Source organism: Dendrobates tinctorius, unplaced genomic scaffold (genome assembly GCF_039654945.1).
Source record: "Dendrobates tinctorius isolate UK_male_01 unplaced genomic scaffold, ASM3965494v1 ptg000152l, whole genome shotgun sequence".
NCBI lineage: Eukaryota > Metazoa > Chordata > Amphibia > Anura > Dendrobatidae > Dendrobates > Dendrobates tinctorius.
In genome coordinates this window covers 5,582,254-5,608,409 of record NW_027361819.1, presented here as the reverse complement: position 1 = coordinate 5,608,409, position 26,156 = coordinate 5,582,254, and the positions used below count along the sequence as shown (strand labels likewise).

General features: G+C 45.5%; 1 protein-coding gene across 2 annotated transcripts; it reads right to left on the bottom strand.

The window, feature by feature from the left end:
- Positions 1–620: 620 nt before the first annotated feature.
- On the bottom strand, positions 621–26,156 carry LOC141050820 (up-regulator of cell proliferation-like). Of its 2 annotated transcripts, XM_073547489.1 has the most exons (3): positions 26,052–26,125; positions 12,114–12,191; positions 621–10,596 (listed from the first exon to the last, which is right to left on the bottom strand). In XM_073547489.1, the coding sequence occupies exon 3, from the start codon at positions 10,581–10,583 to the stop codon at positions 5,886–5,888; it is 4,698 nt and encodes a 1,565-aa protein (XP_073403590.1). In that variant the 5' UTR covers positions 10,584–10,596; positions 12,114–12,191; positions 26,052–26,125; the 3' UTR covers positions 621–5,885. The 2 variants fall into 2 exon arrangements, with proteins under 2 accessions (XP_073403590.1, XP_073403591.1); XM_073547490.1 differs by lacking the exon at positions 12,114–12,191 and having other exon boundaries at positions 26,052–26,156.

Below are 26,156 nucleotides of genomic sequence, written 5' to 3'. Positions count from 1 at the left end.
CAATACTGAGCCGCTGCTGCCGTATGTGTCCCTATTACTGCACCTGATACCCCAATACTGAGCCGCTGCTACCGTATGTGTCCCTATTACTGCACCTGATACCCCAATACTCAGCCGCTGCTGCCGTATGTGTCCCTATTACTGCACCTGATACCCCAATACTGAGCCTCTGCTGCCGTATGTGTCCCTATTACTGCACCTGATACCCCAATACTGAGCCGCTGCTGCCATATGTGTCCCTATTACTGCACCTGATACCCCAATACTGAGCCGCTGCTGCCATATGTGTCCCTATTACTGCATCTGATACCCCAATACTGAGCCTCTGTCGTATGTGTCCCTATTACTGCACCTGATACCCCAATACTCAGCCGCTGCTGCCGTATGTGTCCCTATTACTGCACCTGATACCCCAATACTGAGCCGCTGCTGCCGTATGTGTCCCTATTACTGCACCTGATACCCCAATACTGAGCCTCTGCTGCTGCCGCATGTGTCCCTATAACTGCACCTGATACCCCAATACTGAGCCGCTGCTGCCGTATGTGTCCCTATTACTGCACCTGATACCCCAATACTGAGCCGCTGCTGCCTTATGTGTCCCTATTACTGCACCCAAATATTATTATTAATATCACAAATAAAATCATTAATATTATTCTCAGTATTATCCCATACAAAAAAACAAATCATCTATGAATCTCTTATATAAAATACAATTATTATGCCATTTGGATTTAAAAATATAAAAATCTTCAAAGACCCCCATAAAAATATTAGCGTAAGTTGGTGCTACTTTTGAGCCCATTGCAGTCCCAAGGCACTGGTGGTACAGAATTCCATTAAAAGTAAAATAATTATTATTCAATATAACATCCATGCCTTTTAACAGAAACTTCTTTTGTTCCTTACTTAATCTAATGTCTTGCAGTAGAATCTTGTTGAAGCAGGCAAGACCTAAATCATGTGGGATATTTGAATATAAAGCAGATATATCCATAGTTACAAATATATAGTGAGGTTTCCATTCAATTTGTTGCAAGTGCTGGATTAGTTGTGTAGAATCTTTAATAAAACTTTTTAATAAAGGGACATTTGAGACCATTATTCTATCAATGAAATGTGATAAATTACTGGTTAGTGAATTAATACCAGAAATAATTGGTCTTCCTGGGGGGTTGACTAGACTTTTATGAATTTTAGGTAGATGGTAAAAGAAGGGAATTCGTGGGTTCATAATATTCAGAAATTTAAATTCATTTTTATCAAGTATATTGTTATTCTTGCCCTCCAAAATTAATATATCATAGATCGCTTTGGATCTTGTTAAAGCGTCAAATGGAACTCTTCTATAGTATTTTTCATCAGACAATATATTAAGTGCTTCTTTGCAATAATCTTCTCTGTTCTGAATGACAATCCCACCCCCTTTGTCCGCTGAACGGATCACTATATCAGTATTAGTTTTAAGCGATTTCAAGGCAGTTTTTTCATCCTTAGTCAAATTGTATTTTTGACCACAAGAAGTTTTAGTAATCTCTTTGAATTTCTTTTGGACGACATCGCTAAAAACTTTTAAATGATGACCCCTATCTTCAACTGGATAAAATTTAGATTTAATTGGGACATCCAAATGAAACTCAGATTTATTAATAATTTCATCATTTATTTGTGTACGATTATTTATATTTTTATTCATTTCTCTTAATAAGAAATGTCTCTTTAGTGTGAGTTTCCTAATGAATAACTGAAGATCTAAAAAGAGATCGAAATCATTTGTTTTATAGGTGGGGCAAAAATTTAATCCTTTTGAAAGGACTTTAGTTTCATCAATAGTGAGAACATACGAGGATAAATTAAAAATATTACTCCCGACAATGGAGGAATTATTTTTGTTTCTGTCCATTAATTTGCATGTATTTTCCCTTTCTTTTTTATCTGCCCCCTCTGCATCCTCTATAAAGCCTTTTCTTTTTCCAGTTCTTGGTGGAAAATAATTTTCTATTTGTGAATTTTTCAGTATTTGAGGTAAAAAAGGAACCGTAGCAGTGTTATCTGTGTTAGAATTATCAATTAAAACCGTGTTATCTTTAAGTGTAATAGGAATGCTATCCTCAGGGATCAGGTTACCCTTGGGTAAAATTAAACCGGTGTCCTCATGTATAGAAAGGTCAAGTAGTGAATTAGGAATGCAGTCAGGGAACTCAATAAGTGCAGGTGAAGAAACTTCCACCGGGGTGGGTGTGATAATGTTATCTTGATTAACAATCGGATTAATAGTGTCAATTAAATTTTTCTTAATGTTATTATTATTATTATTATTATTATTATTTGTTTCTTAATACTTTCCAAGTGTTTCAGGGCTTCAATTAATGGTGCAGTAGTTTTAGTGGTTATCAATACTGGAGATTTAGAAAAAATATTATCTTTATTTTTAGTTATTTGACCTTTAAAATTCAGCATAGAGGGTGTACTCAATGGTTCTGGGGGTACAGAGATTTGCTCAAAATTAAGTCTATCATCAGTTATCTCGGACACTTTCCCAGTAGCTGTCTTATTCAGAGTCTCAGTAATCGAGATATCATTATTATCCGTACCAGATATATTTTCAATTTTTTTATTATTATTATTCTTATTTCTATAGTCCTCTCTATCTCTCTGCAACTTTTTTGATTTTTTTTTAAAATGGTTTCGTGTTCTACTTGCATAACATGCGTTATGACATTAGAATTAATTTTTTTATATTCAGGATGTTTCTGAAAAGGAACAAGGTCCTTTGAAAGATTCATTACTTTAATTGCTGCTAGCTCTGCTAATTTAGATCTTTTCTTGTATAGTAATAAAATCATTTTTTGCATACAATTATTTAAATTCTTGTCCCAGTCTTGTGTAAAGTCCAGATCATTCATAAAGGGTGAGTCAAAAACTAACCTCAGTCCACGAGGACAAATGTTCTCTTCCAGATAGATAGATAGAAAACGAGCGTCCAGACTGTAGTGGAGTTCCTCCTTGATAGCTTCTTTAAAACCATAAAAAATCTTTCGAAAAGTCTTTGTTTCATCCTCACTGAAAGGGTTACTAGTTTCTTCCTCAGATGTAGGGAAACCGATGTTTCCGATGGTTTGAAGTATAAGACGTTCCCTTGACGAGAGTCTGTTGAGAAAGTATTCCATCCTTGTACAGAGTAACGGACCCTCTGCTGCTCAGATATTCTCTAACACCGGCGATGTTTTCCAGGCACCGCCAGAGGATTGTAAGTGGTTAAAACTAAAAGAGAAAGAGCGCAATAGGGTCTTACCCAAGAAAAAAAGTGTATAATTTAAGCTATTATACTCACCAAAGGCAGGAGAGTTTTAGGCATAAAGGAAATAGAGGTCAAGCTGCTGCACATCCAAATGGCCACATCGTGACCATAGATCATCAGATTTCAAAGAAATGGTTTTTGGATTAAACGTGCGCTGCTAGACAAAACGACTCCTTTCCAGATTGTGTGCTTGTATACTTTTATTTTCCCAACGCGTTTCGAAGTTTGAAACTTCTTCCTCAGGGGATGATATGTACAAACAGACAGGATTGTTCCCAGTTTTATACATACAAATTTCAAATATTGGCGCCAAAAAGTCACATGTTACAGGGAAGAAATGTCAAAGGTCATCAGTAACAAACAAAAAAAATGTACATAAAATTGTTTAAAACTATATTGTTTCCACCTTAATAAATTCACTCAAAATATTTATTTGCAGATCATATAAAAAGAAAGAAGATTAAATGAAAAAAACAAGAAAAAAATAATATACGAGGATAGACCTGTGTTGGAACTATAAAAGAAGCTGGAAGGAGCAGTAGATCACAGCTCAGACCATCATCCTAATTGAGCAGACGAAAAAATGAAGGAAAAAAAGGGGGAGAGGTGATGAATATACTTGTATAAATATGTTAAAAAAGATTTATTTATTCAATATAATAAAAATGTTTTATATAAAAATGTGATCACATGATATGAATAAAAGATTATTAATAAAAATTATCATTGAAAAATTTTTTTTTGTATATGCATATTAAAATAGAAATGGAGATAAAAAAAAAAAGGAAAGGGTCGTGATATACAAGTAAAAAATTGTTGTAATTGTAGGTACATGTTAAAAGCAAGGTTATCTGTGAAGAATCAGTGGCTCACAGAAAAAGAAGACAGCTCACAAATGGTTAGGGTTTTGAACTGGAGTCTTTGGGTAATGGGGAGCCAGTGCAGGGATTGACAGAGGGGAGAGGCTGGGGAATAGCGGGGGGACAGGTGGATTAGTCGGGCAGCAGAGTTTAGAATAGATTGGAGGGGTGCGAGAGTGTTAGAGGGGAGGCCACAGAGCAGGAGGTTGCAGTAGTCAAGGCGGGAGATGATGAGGGCATGGACTAGGGTTTTTGCAAATTCTTGGTTGAGGAATGTACGGATCCATGAAATATTTTTGAGTTGAAGTCGGCAGGAAGCGGAAAGGGCTTGGATATGTGGTTTGAAAGAGAGATCATTGTCAAGGATTACCCCGAGGCAGCGAGCGTACGGGACTGGAGAGTGTGGGCAGCTGTTTACTTTAATGGATAGGTCCGTTGAGGGGTCACGTGAGATGGGGGAAAGATAATTAATTCTGTTTTGTCCATATTAAGTTTTAGAAATCTAGCGGAGAAGAAGGATTAAATAACAGACATTGAGGGATTTTGTCAACAATGTCCTCCCACCATGTATAACACACAGGACACTATCGCCACTTTTGGGTAATTTGTTGATCTAGTCCAGGGGTCCCCAACCTGTAGCTCAGGAGTCACATGTGGCTTGTGGTCCCATGAATTGTGGCTCGCAACTGTCGGCCAGCTTGGTGCATTAGCTCCAGGTCTAGCAAGCGGGTATGAAGAGCACATCTCAAAATGGTGAATTGTGTGAGCAGCCCTGCACAGAAGTGCAGATCTGGATGCACATTTAGTGGTCTTAGGGGTTTTGTGATAGTTTAAGTATGGAACGCTGGAGGATGGTCCTACCTGCTAGAGGAGGCGCCTGAAGCTGGATGTGACAGTGTGTTTGGAGTTCTTGATGAGGGAGAACTGAATGGAGGTATTGTGAGAAGCCCTGGATCTTGATATACTGCTTTGGAGTGATTTCTGTGGAAAAGCTTTGGTTACCATTATACCTGTAATGGGGGCTCTGGTTGCCACTATTGTGAGGGGGTGGGAGCTGGATGTGGCTCATGACCCTCTCTCATAGCTGAATGTGGCTCTCTAGGTCAGAAAGGTTGGTTACCTCTGATCTAGTCCATTGCCACAAAATGGTCTTCTACATAAAAGGGATAAGATTGAGGAACAATACTGTCTGCTTTTCAGAAGGAACATCTGAGATTCTGAAGATTGGGAGGGGGGGGGAAGTGCCATGCATAGCTCACCAGCCATAATGATTTCCTTATGCCTCTCCGGTTTATATAGGATACCTCTCTGACCCACTGCTGCCCATATGGAAAGGTGTCCAGTAGTGATTGTCTGTACCACACAAGTATCTCAGGCAACTGCTGAGGGGGTGCAGTGACAGTAACCTGCAAAGTAATCCATGTACAGTGTTCACTAGGGCTCCCCTAATGACAACACAAAAATAAGCAGTTCAAACACGTCCATGGTTTATGTTACCATTTTTTTTTCTAGAGAAGATAGAGGATGAGCAAAAAACGGGTACATTGTCTGCATGAGTCCTACTCACCAATGTGGGGGAGGCAGCGCAAAAAGTGCCTAGGGCAGCATAAACTTTAAATACTGCCTTGTCCTTCATCCAACCTTATGAGAAGCTGCACCATCTACAAGTATTAGATACAGATCTATGGTGTTGTTCATGTTTTTTTTTCATGGGGCAGAACTTATTTTACACGGAATGATTCCTTCAAGCTTTCATGAGCTTGTCCCTTGCTTATGTCATACCAGTCTTTGGGTAGAGTTGCAGGCTTTGCATTATATTCCTTTGCAAACTTGGCATTAAACTCTTTAAAGATGAATTTCCAGTAGTCGGAGGCACTGATGCTGGGATCTGGTTGGATCATCCAGTCTGGGTACAAGTCCTGATAATCCTTATAAGGATGGAACTTCCAATCAGTGTCAGCGTTCCGGAATGACTTCTCGGTGACGACATCTGTAGAACATAGTGAGGAACATAGGACATTAGTGTCCACCGATCTGTATCTGCCCAGGCCCTGAGGACGATGGACAGTGGCAAAGTGCTCTGTGTGCTCAGCACATCCAGCTTCACAGGGGACTTTACAGAATGGACACTGGTTCCCACATCCAATCACTTTCTTGAACAGTTCTTCTTCTGGTTTTAGAATAACTGCGTCAAGAACAGACTCAATGGTTGACCGTCTCATTTCTGATATAATATCCCCTCCAAGGTCAGAAAGGAAGAACTCAACATCAGCAGCGAACTGAGTAACGGGCACAGAATTCTGAAAAATTATCACCTTGACATCTTTTTGTGATATGACCAAGTCCTTCTTCAGCATCTTACAAATATTTCTTAGGAATTCTGAGATATCTGCACTTTCCTGTATTTGGGAGTCTTTAAGGATTTCTCTTAATTTCTGAAGAATGGACAAGACTATATTTGACTGCAATGATTGCAAAGCTTCTGGGTCTTCATATTTCTCTTTAATGAACTCTAAGATACATTCCTTGACAAAACGCTCATAGTTATTGATATACTTCACGTATTGCTCAAAAGAATGTTCTTCGAGAAGCTTACAGAGCACCCGCATCTGAAAGAAAGTGCGACTCATGTATTTCATGTTGTCTTCCCCACTCAGCATCTCGTTGACTATCTCCTGTCCAAGACGATGGTTCACGTAGTCCACAATGGCTGGTTTGAGACAAAGGTCACAGAATCGTTTCGCTCTAGTTGTACATTCATCCTTTTCCTTGAATACTACTTTGAAAACTGAAAGATATTCAGATTTTAATGTTTCTAAGCATAAGTATGGGTCATTTAAGGTCAAGAAATTATCGTGCATCTTTTGAAATTCTGAAGCTGCTCTGCCTAAAAGTAAAAGCTTGAGGTCAAGCTCAAAATGGTCTGTGGTGTGCAGGTTCTTCACATCGGGCTGTTGGAACTTATCATTGACCATTTTAAGTAATTCTAAACAAAACATATCATGGTAATTCTCGTTCATCTTCACGCATTGATCGACAAATCTCGAGCCTTTGTCCACCAGGTGTTCTGCTATCTGCTTTGATTTAAAACTGTAGTCGTTTTTGTAGAAGTCTTTAAAACTTTTAACTTTGTACATGATTTTGTCGTGACATTTTTCGTACCATTTTAGATCGATGTGTTCATCACGCACCTCGAAAGTTACATGTGCAAATTCAAGAAGCGTCTGGATGTTCAGCAGTTTCTCATTGACAGCACCTGACTTGTGACTCATGTCCTTCCGGAGCTGCTGGAGCATGATGTGGTCAATGTCTTGTCTTGCTATGGATTTGACTTGAAGGCTTTTTATTGTGTCATTCCACATGGCATTAAATTCTCCTTCAAGCTTTTCGTCATCCATTTTCTGAGTCCTGTCCCTGCACAGGCATATTAGAGTTGTCACTTTTTCTTCCATTTGTGATATGTAACTATCCTTCAGACCTTCTATCTTATGCTTTGTCTTTTGGATATGAATGGCTTCTTTGCATTTGTTGACTATTTTTTCTTTAAGTCCCTTCCTAAGACTTTTTACACTTTTCATAAAGTCTTCTCTGTATTTTTCTACCAGATGTGCATTTTCCAGTTCAGAATCAAAATAATTATTGAGTAAATTGTGCATTTTCTTCTCCTCTTTGCTCAGCATTTCTGATGTTGATTCTATTATATCAGTCAATGTTTCCATTGATAGATTTTCAGCTTCCTCATTCTTTATTGATATCAGCACCTCGGTCATCCAGTTGTAGATCTCTTTTCGGAAGCTCCACTCCAGTTGTGAATATTTTACGGACACCTGGTCGTAAGCGTCCGCTATCAGGCTGTTCCGAAAGCTAAAGATAAATTTTTCATATTTTACTGCATTCCATAAACTTTTTAACCACTGAAGAAAAACTGGGATAGTCCGTGGCTTCTGCACTTTATTTTTCAGGAACTCAATCAAATATTTTTTAAGTGAAAGAACTCCCTCGCTGTACCCAGGGTTTATAGGAGCCATGGGTGGAATGCCATACCACAGGCCAGAAATGTACCATGTGTGTTCATCAGGATTGTAATTCATTATGTCATTAAAAGTAGTTATCCCTTCCAATTTTTCCATTTTTGCTGCAGCTTTTGTCATGTGATTCAGGTTCTCCAATATTTTGTTCCTGTCTCTCATTCCCAAAGTATGAGCAGACACATCACTCACGTTCTGATGAACAAAGTGACAGTTTGGTTTTTCTCCTATTTTGCTCATACGGAGAAATGCGTGGACCACAATCTGTAAAATATCTTTCATTTCTGAAGAGTTTTCCATCGATATGTTAATGATGGTGATGTCACTCAACCCAACCACTAATGTGGCCAATTCATTGTCATGTTCATAACTCTTTGCCAATGAAGCCAATTCAGGAGCTTTCAACCCTTCAGTGTCGATCACCAGAATGAAATCACAGCCTAGTTCTTCTTGGAAGTTCTCCTTCACTTTAATGAGAGTCATGAAGGCTCCTCGTGTGCATCGACCACTGGCCACAGGGAACTGTAGACCAAACATGGTGTTCAGTAGGGTGGACTTTCCCGTACTCTGCACTCCTAGCACAGTTATCACCCTCATCCTGCATTGTCCTCCAGTCTTCTTATCCAGTTCACTCAGGACATCCATTATCCACTGTAAGGGAATGTTGGAGGCATCTCCATCCATCAACTCAAACGGAAACCCATCCAGCATGAGATCAGCAGCTAATCCGGGGAGGTCACTGAGTTTTTGTCCTAGATCTTTATGATTAAGTTTAAAAAACTGAGACTCATGCATCTGCCCGACTTCACGTAAGAAATGTTCTAACCCAAGGGAGCCATCAGACATCTTTTGATCTATTTCTCTCAGAACTAACATATTGGTGGAATTTTTTAAATACTCAGTTTGTAACTCTTTTAGATTTGATCGAGCAATATCATCGAGAAATATCTTCAACCACTTCAAAAAATATTTTTTTTCCATATGAGGCAAGTCAGTAAGTGCCAACAAAAACGTCTTCATGTCTGCCTGAAGTTCTTGCTGGCTTTGTTGCTTACGCAGATCTATAATTTGCTTGTTCAGCTCTGACTTATAAGTCTCCCCACTTTCATCAACCTGTTTCTTCATCCTACAGAGTTCTTTCTCATTTTTAGTAATCTTCTTCCACAGATTCCCCTGCAGGGTCATAGTTTGTTTCTTATATTGTGACACGTCTGTTATTTGACTGATGATCCTCTTAGCTATAGTCTTGGCTCTTTGGCATTCCACCGCATTCTCATCTACATAGATTTCAAGCTCATTAGCAATTTTCCCAACTTCCTCTAATGTCATGGATTGCGGAGATGCATTGATCAAACGTCTTATGAAGCCTTGTATCTCTTTTACAATTTTGGCTTCATTTGTCCCGGAATCTTTCACCAAGATGTTTTTACTGGTCAAATTTAGAGATCTTATTAACTTGTGTAGATAATTTTCTGTCTCCTCATTGTAATGATTGTCATCAGGTAGAGAGATAATAAAGTAGAAGTTTGGATTGCCTGGTGCATAGCTCTCCAATATTTTACAATGTTTTTCTTGGAGATCTTCCGAGAAAATAAAAACAGCAGAAGAGACTTTGGTCAACAAACTGAACTGCTTCTGATTAAATTCTAGGTCGCCACGTAAATTCATGATAGTTACGGGTTCAAGAAAAACATTAGAGTTTTGACTCCCACCAGGAAAATGCCAGAAGAGCTCGAGAAGTCCTTCCGAGATTGTTCTATGATGATAACCACATTCCATGTCCTGGTGCACGAAGAAGTCATGATGAGTGTAGGATGGACTGAGAACATTGTTGAGGGTTCTGGATTTTGAGAGAGTACAATTTCCAAATCTGACAAACGAAAAGATGGGCATGGAAATATTCACCAGGTTGTCTTCTCTGAAGCCTTTAGTGCTTAGTAATGATGTTGGTCTCCACTTCTTTACAATTTCTCTCAAGGGCCATAGTGAAAGGGTACATGGATTGTTCTTATCTGCAGGGAGCACAAAAGGAACCGCAAACTGACACATGGACATTTTCGAGAAGATAAATTGTTGTAGAAAGCTGTCAGAAGAACGAAGAAGAGCACATAGGACATCTAGGGGATGGAGAGAATTTGAGGAATTTCTAGATGACATCTGGTTTACAAACAGATCATCTTCTGCACATAAACCACTTATGTTGGTATCTTCATTCTCATCTATCATGGTATTTCGTGCAGTTTCATCCAGTGCTATAAGTTTTCTGAGAAACGTCCATAGCAGTGAAGTGTCATCATTCCTGATCTCTTTCTCGATACACATCACATGTTCCAGACTGATTTTGGAGCCTTGGATCTTCTCCAGATGGAGCTTGGACAGTAGCCATTCCATTGGAATTTCCTGGCTAAAAAAAAAAAAGAAAGAAGAAATCTTAGACTGAAATTTTCATTTCTATTGTCTACTGGATTTATACTAATAAAGCATGCTGGTCGTACAAACAAAGAAGTCAAAGTTCTACATAACAAGGGTTGATGCTCTCAAATGAATGTATGTAAGAAGAATATTCAGAATTGAGAGTCCTCAGTGGTTGATACCTTTTAGTGGCTAACTGAAAAGATGGTAACACATTGCAGCTTTCGAGACTACTCTGGTCTCTTCATCAGGCAAAGACTAATACAACATCTGAAGAATCACATATTTACGCACAACACAGCAAAGAAAATTTTTCCTGTATATCTTTCCTGTATCAAAATGTTTGTATGTAGAGATAAATTAGAAAAGGTCTTGAAAGTCATTGTTAGTAATGTAAACTGGATTCGCTGGGGAATCGGAAGCCAGTAAAGGGATTGGCAGAGGGCAAAGTTGGATTATTTGCAAGGGCAAGGGAAGATTAAGCAGGCAACAGGGTTAAGGATGGACTGGAGAGGTGCAAGAGTGTTAATCGGGAGGACACAGAGGAGAGTATTGCAATAGTCAAGGCTGGAGAAGATGGGAACATGTACTAACATTTTAATTGATTTTGAGTTGAAAAAAGAGTAAACGTGTATGTTTGGTTTGAAGGACAAGTCAGAGCGAAGGATTACTCTGAGGTGGTGGACTTCTCATACAGTGGAAAGCGTGATGTAACTAACTGTGCTAGATAGGTCTGGTGGTGGGCTGAGTGAGATGGAGGAAAGATGATGGGTTTGGCTTTGTCCACATCGAGCTTTAGAAAGAGTGATGAGAAGAAGGATGTGGCTGATAGACACTCTGGGACTCTGCACAGCATGTCTGCACCAGAGAGGTAGATCTGAGTGTCAGCAGGGTACAGATGGTACTCTGGAAGCCATGAGACTCTGAATTGTCCCAGGCAAACAGTAGCAGGACAGAGCCTTGAGGGACACTGACAGAGAGAGGGCTGGATGAGGAGGTAGAATGGGAGATGGTAAATGTGCGGTTAGTGAGATATGAGGAGATCCAGGAGAAGGCAAGGTCTAGTACAGCCACTACAATCAATATAGCTCCACCAAGAAACTAAAGCTCCTACAACACCCACTGACACTACAGTCATTCAGACTCCTAAAGAAACTACAGCCCCTATAAATACTAGAACAAATAAAGCCAATACACGCCGTACAGCCACCATGATTCCAACAGCCACCATGCTCCCTCTAGTCAACACAGAGGCGTAGCTAGGGGTTCAGCTTAGGGGGGGCGAAAAATTTGAGTGGGCCCCTAACCGGTAACCCTGATTACAACTCAGGTGGCACACTGTAGTCATGAGTATAGGGGAACCTCAGTAGATGACCGCGCTGTAACTGAAACAAATCTCTATACAAAAAACAATACTGATATTACCGCCATATGGTGACCTCATAGTGGTAGATGCCAGTCCTGCAGAATATACAAGAGTTTACTATACAGTTACAGATGATAACTTACAGGTGACGTTCTTTCTGATAATCGTTCACTTTTGCATCTTACTCAGACCGACATGACGACTTCTCCAGCAGGACTCATCTGCAGACAATACAACAAAGACACATCTGACTTCTCACATTTCCAGATTACTACCCATCTATCTCCAGCATGCACAAACTACTCAACCCAATACTGAGCCGCTGCTGCCACATGTGTCCCTACTATTGTATCTGATACCCCAATACTGAGCCGCTGCTGCCGTATGTGTCCCTATTACTGCACCTGATACCCCAATACTGAGCCGCTGCTACCGTATGTGTCCCTATTACTGCACCTGATACCCCAATACTCAGCCGCTGCTGCCGTATGTGTCCCTATTACTGCACCTGATACCCCAATACTGAGCCTCTGCTGCCGTATGTGTCCCTATTACTGCACCTGATACCCCAATACTGAGCCGCTGCTGCCATATGTGTCCCTATTACTGCACCTGATACCCCAATACTGAGCCGCTGCTGCCATATGTGTCCCTATTACTGCATCTGATACCCCAATACTGAGCCTCTGTCGTATGTATGTGTCCCTATTACTGCACCTGATACCCCAATACTGAGCCTCTGCTGTATGTGTCCCTATTACTGCACCTGATACCCCAATACTGAGCCGCTGCTGCCGTATGTGTCCCTATTACTGCACCTGATACCCCAATACTGAGCCTCTGCTGCTGCCGCATGTGTCCCTATAACTGCACCTGATACCCCAATACTGAGCCGCTGCTGCCGTATGTGTCCCTATTACTGCACCTGATACCCCAATACTGAGCCGCTGCTGCCTTATGTGTCCCTATTACTGCACCTGATACCCCAATACTGAGCCGCTGCTGCCGTATGTGTCCCTATTACTGCACCTGATACCCCAATACTGAGCCGCTGCTGCCGTATGTGTCCCTATTACTGCACCTGATACCCCAATACTGAGCCGCTGCTGCCTTATGTGTCCCTATTACTGCACCTGATACCCCAATACTGAGCCGCTGCTGCCGTATGTGTCCCTATTACTGCACCTGATACCTCAATACTGAGCCTCTGCTGCCGTATGTGTCCTTATTACTGCACCTGATACCCAAATACTGAGCCTCTGCTGCCGTATGTGTCCTTATTACTGCAGCTGACACCCCAATACTGAGCCGCTGCTGCCGTATGTGTCCCTATTACTGCACCTGATACCCCAATACTGAGCCTCTGCTGCTGCCGCATGTGTCCCTATAACTGCACCTGATACCCCAATACTGAGCCACTGCTGCCGTATGTGTCCCTATTACTGCACCTGATACCCCAATACTGAGCCGCTGCTGCCTTATGTGTCCCTATTACTGCACCTGATACCCCAATACTGAGCCGCTGCTGCCGTATGTGTCCCTATTACTGCACCTGATACCCCAATACTGAGCCGCTGCTGCCTTATGTGTCCCTATTACTGCACCTGATACCCCAATACTGAGCCGCTGCTGCCGTATGTGTCCCTATTACTGCACCTGATACCTCAATACTGAGCCTCTGCTGCCGTATGTGTCCTTATTACTGCACCTGATACCCCAATACTGAGCCTCTGCTGCCGTATGTGTCCTTATTACTGCAGCTGATACCCCAATACTGAGCCTCTGCTGCCGTATGTGTCCTTATTACTGCAGCTGATACCCCAATACTGAGCCGCTGCTGCCGTGTGTCCCTATTACTGCACCTGATACCCCAATACTGAGCCGCTGCTGCCTTATGTGTCCCTATTACTGCACCTGATACCCCAATACTGAGCCGCTGCTGCCATATGTGTCCCTATTACTGCACCTGATACCCCAATACTGAGCCTCTGCTGCCGTATGTGTCCTTATTACTGCACCTGATACCCCAATACTGAGCCACTGCTGCCGTATGTGTCCTTATTACTGCACCTGATACCCCAATACTGAGGCACTGCTGCCGTATGTGTCCCTATCACTGCACCTGATACCCCAATACTGAGCCGCTGCTGCCGTATGTGTCCTTATTACTGCACCTGATACCCCAATACTGAGCCTCTGCTGCCGTATGTGTCCTTATTACTGCAGCTGATACCCCAATACTGAGCCTCTGCTGCCGCATGTGTCCTTATTACTGCACCTGATACCCCAATACTGAGCCACTGCTGCCGTATGTGTCCTTATTACTGCACCTGATACCCCAATACTGAGCCACTGCTGCCGTATGTGTCCCTATCACTGCACCTGATACCCCAATACTGAGCCACTGCTGCCGTATGTGTCCTTATTACTGCACCTGATACCCCAATACTGAGCCTCTGCTGCCGTATGTGTCCTTATTACTGCAGCTGATACCCCAATACTGAGCCTCTGCTGCCGTATGTGTCCTTATTACTGCACCTGATACCCCAATACTGAGCCTCTGCTGCCGTATGTGTCCTTTTTACTGCAGCTGATACCCCAATACTGAGCCTCTGCTGCCGTATGTGTCCTTATTACTGCAGCTGATACCCCAATACTGAGCCTCTGCTGCCGTATGTGTCCTTTTTACTGCAGCTGATACCCCAATACTGAGCAGCTGCTGCCATATGTGTCCCTACTATTGTATCTGATACCCCAATACTGAGCCGCTGCTGCCGTATGTGTCCCTATTACTACACCTGATACCCCAATACTGAGCCGCTGCTGCCGTATGTGTCCCTATTACTGCACCTGATACCCCAATACTGAGCCTCTGCTGTCGTATGTGTCCCTATTACTGCACCTGATACCCCAATACTGAGCCGCTGCTGCCGTATGTGTCCTTATTACTGCACCTGATACCCCAATACTGAGCCACTGCTGCCGTATGTGTCCCTATCACTGCACCTGATACCCCAATACTGAGCCACTGCTGCCGTATGTGTCCTTATTACTGCACCTGATACCCCAATACTGAGCCTCTGCTGCCGTATGTGTCCTTATTACTGCAGCTGATACCCCAATACTGAGCCTCTGCTGCCGTATGTGTCCTTATTACTGCACCTGATACCCCAATACTGAGCCTCTGCTGCCGTATGTGTCCTTTTTACTGCAGCTGATACCCCAATACTGAGCCTCTGCTGCCGTATGTGTCCTTATTACTGCAGCTGATACCCCAATACTGAGCCTCTGCTGCCGTATGTGTCCTTTTTACTGCAGCTGATACCCCAATACTGAGCAGCTGCTGCCATATGTGTCCCTACTATTGTATCTGATACCCCAATACTGAGCCGCTGCTGCCGTATGTGTCCCTATTACTACACCTGATACCCCAATACTGAGCCGCTGCTGCCGTATGTGTCCCTATTACTGCACCTGATACCCCAATACTGAGCCTCTGCTGTCGTATGTGTCCCTATTACTGCACCTGATACCCCAATACTGAGCCGCTGCTGCCGTATGTGTCCTTATTACTGCAGCTGATACCCCAATACTGAGCCGCTGCTGCCGTATGTGTCCCTATTACTACACCTGATACCCCAATACTGAGCCACTGCTGTTACATAATAATGCCACCATTGTGCCCTATACATAGCAGAATGTCTCTTTTGTGCCCTCACAATAGCTCCCACACTGTATATAGGCCCCCATACTGTATGATGGCCCCCACAGTAGCCTTGAAACTGGACTGTATAATGACCCCTACATTTGCTCCTATACTGTATAATGACCCCTGCATACACTGGCCCCACCTTAGCTCCTATACTCTATAATGACCCCCGCATTAGCTCATCGGCTGTGTAATGGCCCCTGCATTAGCTCTCACGCTGAATATTGGCTGTCGCATTCGCTCATCCATTGTACAATGACCCCTGAATTAGCTCTAACACTGTCTAATGCCCCCCACTGTAGCTCCCATTCTTCTGACTCTGGTCTCTGTCGGTCCCTGTCTGTGGCTACAACTTGCACGGCCCTGATATATAAGGCAAAGAACTAAGTAGAAGAAACTAGAAACAGATATTGGGTGTGTATAGAGGCCGGCGTATGGGGACAGCTCCCTGAATGTGTCCAGGTGACCCTAAAAGAAATACTCTTGCCTGGACAAGACCCCAAAGAGGGAAATGGAAAGAAAGAGGGAATTAGAAGAGAGGGAGGTAAAATATTACTCATGTAAAGAAGAAAGTGCCCCCTGGTACGTCTCCTCTGTTATTCCCTTTTCTGCCTTTGGGGGGGGTCTTGTCCAGAGTATATGTTCAGGGGTCTATATGTGATCAGCTATACGTACCTGCTGGCTGTTTATATTTTCTTCTATTTGCCTCTTTATCATATATATATATTCATCATCAACTTTGTGGGGATTATTTTTTTTAATAAAAAGTTATATACTGTAATTGGGTTTTCATGCTGGCCACCCTGGATTTACAATATGAGATGATAGGACCCTCACCGGCTACAGGACCAAGTCACAGGGTGTGTGTGTATATATACTGTATATGTAGAGAGATATGAAATATACGGCTGCCAAACATTCCAGGCGTTGACCGATCTTCAATATAGCAGCAAAAAATGAAGGCGGCTCACCAGTTATACAGAATGAAAAAAAATGAGTTTTGGCTCTCCTGGGAAAGGTTCTCAGTAGAACCGGAACATTGCTGAGCCCCAATGAGCTATTGAAACACTATTTTTTTATGTTGTTCATGGTGCTCTGCCTTCTTTTTTTGCTACTATAGATTTTTACATTTACCTGTGTGTATATTATATATATATATATATATATATATGAAGAGGGAACGTCACATACTCTTCTCTGTGCTGTGACGTCTATTAGGGAAGAGCATGATACGGACCTCTCCTGTCAGTGGCTCTGAGGCGCAGTGAGATTTGTGGCAGCTGATTTGCACTGACAGCGACGCCTTCTGAGCTGTATAAAAGTTCAAGTAGCCGCCACAAACCTACTGTGCCTCAGATACAGGACCGCAAACAATAAACCATCCAGGACTTGTCAGGAGAGGAGCAGCGTCCTGCCCCTCATCACTGCACAGACACCTCAGGGCCCCGAGTTCTCACAGCTCCTTCTAATGTCTCTGTCTGTGGGGAGCAGTGTGGGCGTGTCTGCAGTCACACAGGGAGCAGTGTGGGCGTGTCTGCAGTCACACAGGGAGCAGTGTCGGCGTGTCTGCAGTCACACAGGGAGCAGTGTGGGCGTGTCTGCAGTCTCACAGGGAGCAGTGTCGGCGTGTCTGCAGTCACACAGGGAGCAGTGTCGGCGTGTCTGCAGTCACACAGGGAGCAGTGTGGGCGTGTCTGCAGTCACACAGGGAGCAGTGTGGGCGTGTCTGCAGTCACACAGGGAGCAGTGTGGGCGTGTCTGCAGTCTCACAGGGAGCAGTGTGGGCGTGTCTGCAGTCTCACAGGGAGCAGTGTGGGCGTGTCTGCAGTCACACAGGGAGCAGTGTGGGCGTGTCTGCAGTCACACAGGGAGCAGTGTGGGCGTGTCTGCAGTCACACAGGGAGCAGTGTCGGCGTGTCTGCAGTCACACAGGGAGCAGTGTCGGCGTGTCTGCAGTCACACAGGGAGCAGTGTGGGCGTGTCTGCAGTCACACAGGGAGCAGTGTGGGCGTTTCTGCAGTCACACAGGGAGCAGTGTGGGCGTGTCTGCAGTCACACAGGGAGCAGTGTGGGCGTGTCTGCAGTCACACAGGGAGCAGTGTGGGCGTGTCTGCACTCACACAGGGAGCAGTGTGGGCGTGTCTGCAGTCACACAGGGAGCAGTGTGGGCGTGTCTGCACTCACACAGGGAGCAGTGTGGGCGTGTCTGCACTCACACAGGGAGCAGTGTGGGCGTGTCTGCACTCACACAGGGAGCAGTGTCGGCGTGTCTGCAGTCACACAGGGAGCAGTGTGGGCGTGTCTGCAGTCACACAGGGAGCAGTGTGGGCGTGTCTGCAGTCACGCAGGGAGCAGTGTGGGCGTGTCTGCACTCACACAGGGAGCAGTGTGGGCGTGTCTGCACTCACACAGGGAGCAGTGTGGGCGTGTCTGCACTCACACAGGGAGCAGTGTGGGCGTGTCTGCAGTCACACAGGGAGCAGTGTGGGCGTGTCTGCACTCACACAGGGAGCAGTGTGGGCGTGTCTGCACTCACACAGGGAGCAGTGTCGGCGTGTCTGCAGTCACACAGGGAGCAGTGTGGGCGTGTCTGCACTCACACAGGGAGCAGTGTGGGCGTGTCTGCACTCACACAGGGAGCAGTGTGGGCGTGTCTGCACTCACACAGGGAGCAGTGTGGGCGTGTCTGCACTCACACAGGGAGCAGTGTGGGCGTGTCTGCACTCACACAGGGAGCAGTGTGGGCGTGTCTGCAGTCACACAGGGAGCAGTGTGGGCGTGTCTGCAGTCACGCAGGGAGCAGTGTGGGCGTGTCTGCAGTCACACAGGGAGCAGTGTGGGCGTGTCTGCACTCACACAGGGAGCAGTGTGGGCGTGTCTGCACTCACACAGGGAGCAGTGTGGGCGTGTCTGCAGTCACACAGGGAGCAGTGTGGGCGTGTCTGCACTCACACAGGGAGCAGTGTGGGCGTGTCTGCACTCACACAGGGAGCAGTGTGGGCGTGTCTGCAGTCACGCAGGGAGCAGTGTGGGCGTGTCTGCAGTCACACAGGGAGCAGTGTGGGCGTGTCTGCACTCACACAGGGAGCAGTGTGGGCGTGTCTGCAGTCACACAGGGAGCAGTGTGGGCGTGTCTGCAGTCACACAGGGAACAGTGTGGGCGTGTCTGCAGTCACACAGGGAGCAGTGTGGGCGTGTCTGCAGTCACACAGGGAGCAGTGTGGGCGTGTCTGCAGTCACACAGGGAGCAGTGTGGGCGTGTCTGCACTCACACAGGGAGCAGTGTGGGCGTGTCTGCAGTCACACAGGGAGCAGTGTGGGCGTGTCTGCAGTCACACAGGGAGCAGTGTGGGCGTGTCTGCAGTCACGCAGGGAGCAGTGTGGGCGTGTCTGCAATCTCGCAGGGAGCAGTGTGGGCGTGTCTGCAGTCACACAGGGAGCAGTGTGGGCGTGTCTGCAGTCAGACAGGGAGCAGTGTGGGCGTGTCTGCAGTCACACAGGGAGCAGTGTGGGCGTGTCTGCAGTCTCACAGGGAGCAGTGTGGGCGTGTCTGCAGTCACACAGGGAGCAGTGTGGGCGTGTCTGCAGTCTCACAGGGAGCAGTGTGGGCGTGTCTGCAGTCACACAGGGAGCAGTGTCGGCGTGTCTGCAGTCACACAGGGAGCAGTGTGGGCGTGTCTGCAGTCACGCAGGGAGCAGTGTGGGCGTGTCTGCAGTCACACAGGGAGCAGTGTGGGCGTGTCTGCAGTCTCACAGGGAGCAGTGTGGGCGTGTCTGCAGTCACACAGGGAGCAGTGTGGGCGTGTCTGCAGTCACACAGGGAGCAGTATGGGCGTGTCTGCAGTCACACAGGGAGCAGTGTGGGAGTGTCTGCAGTCACACAGGGAGCAGTGTGGGCGTGTCTGCAGTCACACAGGGAGCAGTGTGGGCGTGTCTGCAGTCACACAGGGAGCAGTGTGGGCGTGTCTGCAGTCACAGGGAGCAGTGTGGGCGTGTCTGCAGTCACACAGGCACCAGTGTGGGCGTGTCTGCAGTCACACAGGGAGCAGTGTGGGCGTGTCTGCAGTCACACAGGCACCAGTGTGGGCGTGTCTGCAGTCACACAGGGAGCAGTGTCTGCAGTTTGCTGGAGGAAGCTTAAAGGAATAGTGTCCCTTCACTATACAGAGAAGCTTAATTACATCGGTGATCTGAACACGCTGACATGGTTAACAGTGGTAGAAGCTCTGGGTGTGGGTGGGCCCTGTCAGAGCAAGGGGCCCGGGTCGACTGCCCCCTCTGCCCCCCTGCTAGCTACACTACTGAGTCAACACAATCCTTAAGGCTCCATCACACTTAGCGATGCACCAGCGATTCCGACCAGTGATACGAGCCGGTCAGGATCGCTGGTGCATCGCAAAGTGGTCGCTAGTGAGCTGCCACACAGGAAGATCTCACCAGCGACATCGCAGGGGTCGGGGGTCACTACTTACCTGTCAGACGAGGCGATCTTGACGTCCTCCCCCCGGCGCCACGCGTCACTCGTCGTCACAGCAGGAAGCGCCGCAGGAAGCGGATGATGAGAAACAGTCCTGGACGTTCACGGGCGACCAGCAATGAGCAGCAGGGGAGCGGCCGGAGGTATCAGACACAGCGATATCGCTGCTACGTCACAAAAACCAGTGACGTTACAGCGATGTCGCGTAGTGTGACGGGCCCTTTACAGCCACCATAATCCTTGTCACTATGATCCTTACAATCACTATGATCCTTACTGTCGCTATGATCCCTACACCCACTACAACACTCATCTCTGGGTCCAAATAAAGAAAAAAAACTAAATTAATTGACAAATTACAAAAATTGTGACAAAAAATCATTTGCAAAATGACGACATTATCTCTGGATTCAGCCTGTAGGTTTCACTTTTAGTTCTCAAATGTAACTGGTTTACTCTGGTTTATACTGGCTGAGCTGGTTTTTCGTTTGCCTCTGTAGAGGGCTGCAGACTATTGCTCCTTTCTGAATGCGGCTGTCATGTTCTGCAGATCTCGTATATTCTGAATGCCAACAACCTGAGCAGCTTCCTGCAGATGAAGAACGGTGACGATTAGCCTCAACGCAAACTCAGGAGCAACTCAGCTGTACGGCTGCAATGTCCCCAGCACCGTGGCCCTAATGGGCCCCAGAATCTCAGTCTGCCCTTCTGTACAATAACAGAAGGCATGGGAAAAAAATCACTATGTAAAGAGAATATGTCCGACACCGTACACCTTTATATTCTGTTTTGTAATGTTCCTCAGTTATTCATCGGGAAAATGTATAAATAAGTGAAGAACTTTCAGGGACTATTTACCTCCGATCCCTACATTCACTACACAGTGTCAGATGGTGTAAGGCTCCAGCTTAAACAAGGAGCACCCCCTAGTGGTGGCTGCAGAGAGAACCTTATCATGTATCTCTGCATACAGAGAGCTCCCCCTAGTGGAGACCGCAGACAGGATGTTATCATGTATCTCTGTATACAGGGAGCTCCCCCTAGTGGTGGCTGCAGACAGGATGTTATCATGTATCTCTGTATACAGGGAGCTCCCCCTAGTGGTGGCTGCAGACAGGATCTTATCATGTATCTCTGAATACAGGGAGCTCCCCCTAGTGGTGGCTGCAGACAGGATCTTATCATGTATCTCTGAATACAGGGAGCTCCCCCTAGTGGTGGCTGCAGACAAGATCTTATCATGTATCTCTGTATACAGGGAGCTCTCCCTAGTGGTGGCTGCAGACAGTATCTTATCATGTATCTCTGAATACAGGGAGCTCCCCCTGGTGGTGGTTGCAGACAGGATCTTATCATGTATCTCTGTATACAGGGAGCTCCCCCTGGTGGTGGCTGCAGACAGGATCTTATCATGTATCTCTGTATACAGAGAGCTCCCCCTAGTGGTGGCTGCAGACAGGATCTTATCATGTATCTCTGTAGACAGACAGCTCCCCCTAGTGGTGGCTGCAGACAGGATCTTATCATGTATCTCTGTATACAGGGAGCTCCCCCTAGTGGTGGCTGCAGAGAGAACCTTATCATGTATCTCTGCATACAGAGAGCTCCCCCTAGTGGAGACCGCAGACAGGATGTTATCATGTATCTCTGTATACAGAGAGCTCCCCCTAGTGGTGACTGCAGACAGTATCTTATCATGTATCTCTGAATACAGGGAGCTCCCCCTAGTGGTAGCTGCAGACAGGATCTTATCATGTATCTCTGTATACAGGGAGCTCCCCCTAGTGGTGGCTGCAGACAGGATCTTATCATGTATCTCTGTATACAGAAAGCTCCCCCTAGTGGTGGCTGCAGACAGGATCTTATCATGTATCTCTGTATACAGACAGCTCCCCCTAGTGGTGGCTGCAGACAGGACCTTATCATGTATCTCTGTATACAGGGAGCTCCCCCTAGTGGTGGCTGCAGACAGGATCTTATCATGTATCTCTGTATACAGGGAGCTCCCCCTAGTGGTGGCTGCAGACAGGATCTTATTATATATCTCTGTATACAGGGAGCTCCCCCTAGTGGTGGCTGCAGAGAGAACCTTATCATGTATCTCTGTATACAGGGAGCTCCCCCTAGTGGTGACTGCAGACTGGATCTTATAATGTATCTCTGTATACAGGGAGCTCCCCCTAGTGGTGGCTGCAGACAGGATCTTATCATGTATCTCTGTATACAGAAAGCTCCCCCTAGTGGTGGCTGCAGACAGGATCTTATCATGTATCTCTGTATGCAGACAGCTCCCCCTAGTGGTGGCTGCAGACAGGACCTTATCATGTATCTCTGTATACAGGGAGCTCCCCCTAGTGGTGGCTGCAGACAGGATCTTATCATGTATCTCTGTATACAGGGAGCTCCCCCTAGTGGTAGCTGCAGACAGGATCTTATTATGTATCTCTGTATACAGGGAGCTCCCCCTAGTGGTGGCTGCAGAGAGAACCTTATCATGTATCTCTGTATACAGGGAGCTCCCCCTAGTGGTGACTGCAGACTGGATCTTATAATGTATCTCTGTATACAGGGAGCTCCCCCTTTTGGTGACTGCAGACAGGATCTTATCATGTATTTCTGTATACAGGGAGCTCCCCCTAGTGTTGGCTGCAGACAGGCTCTTATCATGTATCTCTGTATACAGGGAGCTCCCCCTAGTGGTGGTTGCAGACAGGATCTTATCATGTATCTCTGTATACAGGGAGCTCCCCCTAGTGTTGGCTGCAGACAGGCTCTTATCATGTATCTCTGTATACAGGGAGCTCCCCCTAGTGGTGGCTGCAGACAGGATCTTATTAAGTATCTCTGTATACAGGGAGCTCCCCCTAGTGGTGGCTGCAGACAGGATCTCATCAAGTATCTGTATACAGGAAGCTCCCCCTAGTGGTGACTGCAGACAGGATTTTATCATGTACACTGCGTTCCAAATTATTATGCAAATTGGATTTAAGTGTCATAAAGATGTAATTTTTTGTTTTTCAAATAAACTCATAGATGGTATTGTGTATCAGGGCTCTTTGGATCACAGAAATCAATCTCAAATGCCTGTGATAATTAGTTTACCAGGTGAGCTCAATTAAAGGAAAACTATTTAAGAATGATGTTCCACATTATTAAGCAGGGCACAGGTTTCAAGGAATTTAGGAAAGAAAAAGGACCTCTCTGCTGCTGAAAAGCATCAAATAGTGCAATGCCTTGGTCAAGAGATGAAAACATTAGATATTTCCCAAAAATTTAAATGTGACCATCGTACTGTTAAGAGATTTGTGGTTGATTCTGAGCACAGACATGTTTGTGCTGATAAAGGCAGAATGAGGAAGGTTTCTGCCAGGCAAGTTCATCGGAGTAAGAGAGCAGCTGCTAAAAAGCCATTACAAACCAGCAAACAGATATTTAAAGCTGCTGGTGCCTCTGGAGTCCCTCGAACCTCATGGTGTAGGATCCTTCAAAGGCTTGCTGTGCTGCATAAACCTACTATTCGGCCACCCCTAAAAAGTGTTCACAAGCAGAAATTGTAGCAGTGGGTCCAGACATACATGAAGACTAATTTTCAGTCTTGTATAATGATGAGTGTCCAGCAACCCTGGATGGTCCAGATGGATTGTTGGTGGATGGTTGGGGGATGGCCACTATGTCCCAACAAGGCTGCGACGTCAGCAAGGAGGAGGAGGAGTCTGTTTTGGGCCGGAATCATGGGGAAACAGCTGGTAGGGCCCTTTAAGGCTCCTGAAGGTGTGAAAATGACCACTGATCAGTATATAGAGTTTCTGACTGACAGCTGTCTTCCATGGTATAAGAAGCAGAAACGTGCCTTCAGGAGCAAAATCCTCTTCGTGCATGACAGTGCACCATCTCATGCTGCAAAGAAGAGCTCCGAGTCATTGACTGCTATAGGCATAAAAGGAGATAAACTCATGGTGTGGCCACCATCTTCCCCTGACCTCAACCCTATGGAGAACCTTTGGAATATCATCAAGCAAAAGATCTATGAGGGTGGGAGGCAGCTCACATCAGAACAGCAGCTCTGGGAGGCTATTCCGACTTCATGCAAAGAAATACAAGCAGAAACTCTCCAAAAACTCCCAAGTTCAATGGATGTAAGAATTGTGAAGGTGATGTCACAGAAGGGTTCCTATGATAGCATGTAACTTGGCCTGTTAGGATGTTTTGGAGTTAAATAGCTTTTTTGTTCGGTGAATGTGACCTCCTAATGCTGCAAATTCCACAAATGAGCATTTTCAGTTCTTTAAAACAGATCAAATGTTTAGAAATTCTACTGTGCCTAATAATTCGGAACAGTGCAATTGGAGTTTTTATTCATTTTGGAGATTATACTGTTATCATTGGGAGGTTTCTTCAATAAAATTCAATGTATACTCTAACCGGTGATGACTTTTATTAGACTGACTGTCATTTGTACCGACTATTTAGGAAAATCAGAGAAAAATATCATTTGCATAATAATTTGGAACACAGTGTATCTCTGTATACAGGGAGCTCCCCCTAGTGGTGACTGCAGACAGGATCTTATCATGTATCTCTGTATACAGGGAGCTCCCCCTAGTGGTGGCTGCAGACAGGATCTTATCATGTATCTCTGTATACAGGGAGCTCCCCCTAGTGGTGGCTGTAGACAGGATCTTATCATGTATCTCTGTATACAGGGAGCTCCCCCTAGTGGTGGCTGCAGACAGGATCTTATCATGTATCTCTGTATACAGGGAGCTCCCCCTAGTGGTGGCAGAGGACAGGATCTTATCATGTATCTCTGTATACAGGGAGCTCCTCCTAGTGGTGGCTGTAGACAGGATCTTATCATGTATCTCTGTATACAGGGAGCTCCCCCTAGTGGTGACTGCAGACAGGATCTTACCATGTATCTCTGTATACAGGGAGCTCCCCCTAGTGGTGACTGCAGACAGGATCTTATCATGTATCTCTGTATACAGGGAGCTCCCCCTAGTGGTATATCAGAAGAAAATGGTGAAAACACCTGAGTATACAGGAGCAAGAAGCCCACTGCATCTTGCCATCAGAATCATGGTTTCAGGCAGCTCCCCATAGTCCCCGTCCGGCTTCTCTTCCCCCTCTCCAGTGATTGACAGCAGCTCCCTATAGTCCCTGTAGCTTTTCAGGGGATGGTTAGATAAAACGCATGGGGCTGCAGCCTCCTATTCACACTGCTCGGGTTCCAACTTTCCTTTCCTGCTTTCTGATTCATTTCACACCTCTGTAATGAAGACACGCAGGTGTAGATGATGGGACTCGCATCGCTCAGTAACAGACATGAAAGCACCAGGAGCCTTTCCCTATCAGTGCTGGGACTTGTAGTTCCTAACGTCTGCACATTGCTGAGCTGAAGCTTTGACGTTAGGCTCCTTCACATATCAGTTTTTTTGCCATCAGTCACAATCCGTCATTTTTTTAAAAAAATGGATCCTGCGACTCCTGCCGCTGAATCCGTTTTTTTCTCATAGACTTGTATTAGCGACGGATGGCCTCACGTTTCGTCCGTCGTTCGCTGGATCCATCGTAAATTTTGTGTCCGTCGGGCGGAGATGATGGACAAAGTAACGTTTTTTGTCTCTGTCGAAAAGTCGGACAGTGACGGATCCAGCGCCGTCCGTCGTTGGCTGTAATGGAAGGCTATGGGCGCAGGATCCAGCGATGGATTCCGCTTTTATAAACTGAGCATGCTCCAATTATTATTACCAGGTACGGCAGTCGGATTCAGCGAAAAAACAGATCCGTCGCATCAGTTTTTCCACAATCTGCGACGGATCCGTGTTTTTCCAAAACTGCAGGATTGCGACTGACACCAGAAAATTGATGTGTGAAAGAGGCCTTACTTCTTACCTGGGCTACTGGCATGGAAGGTTCCCCCGAGACGGCGGACGGTGATCTCTGCGCTGTGCATCCGCTGCACCGACGCCGTCTACAGAGAACACAAGTTATTTTCAC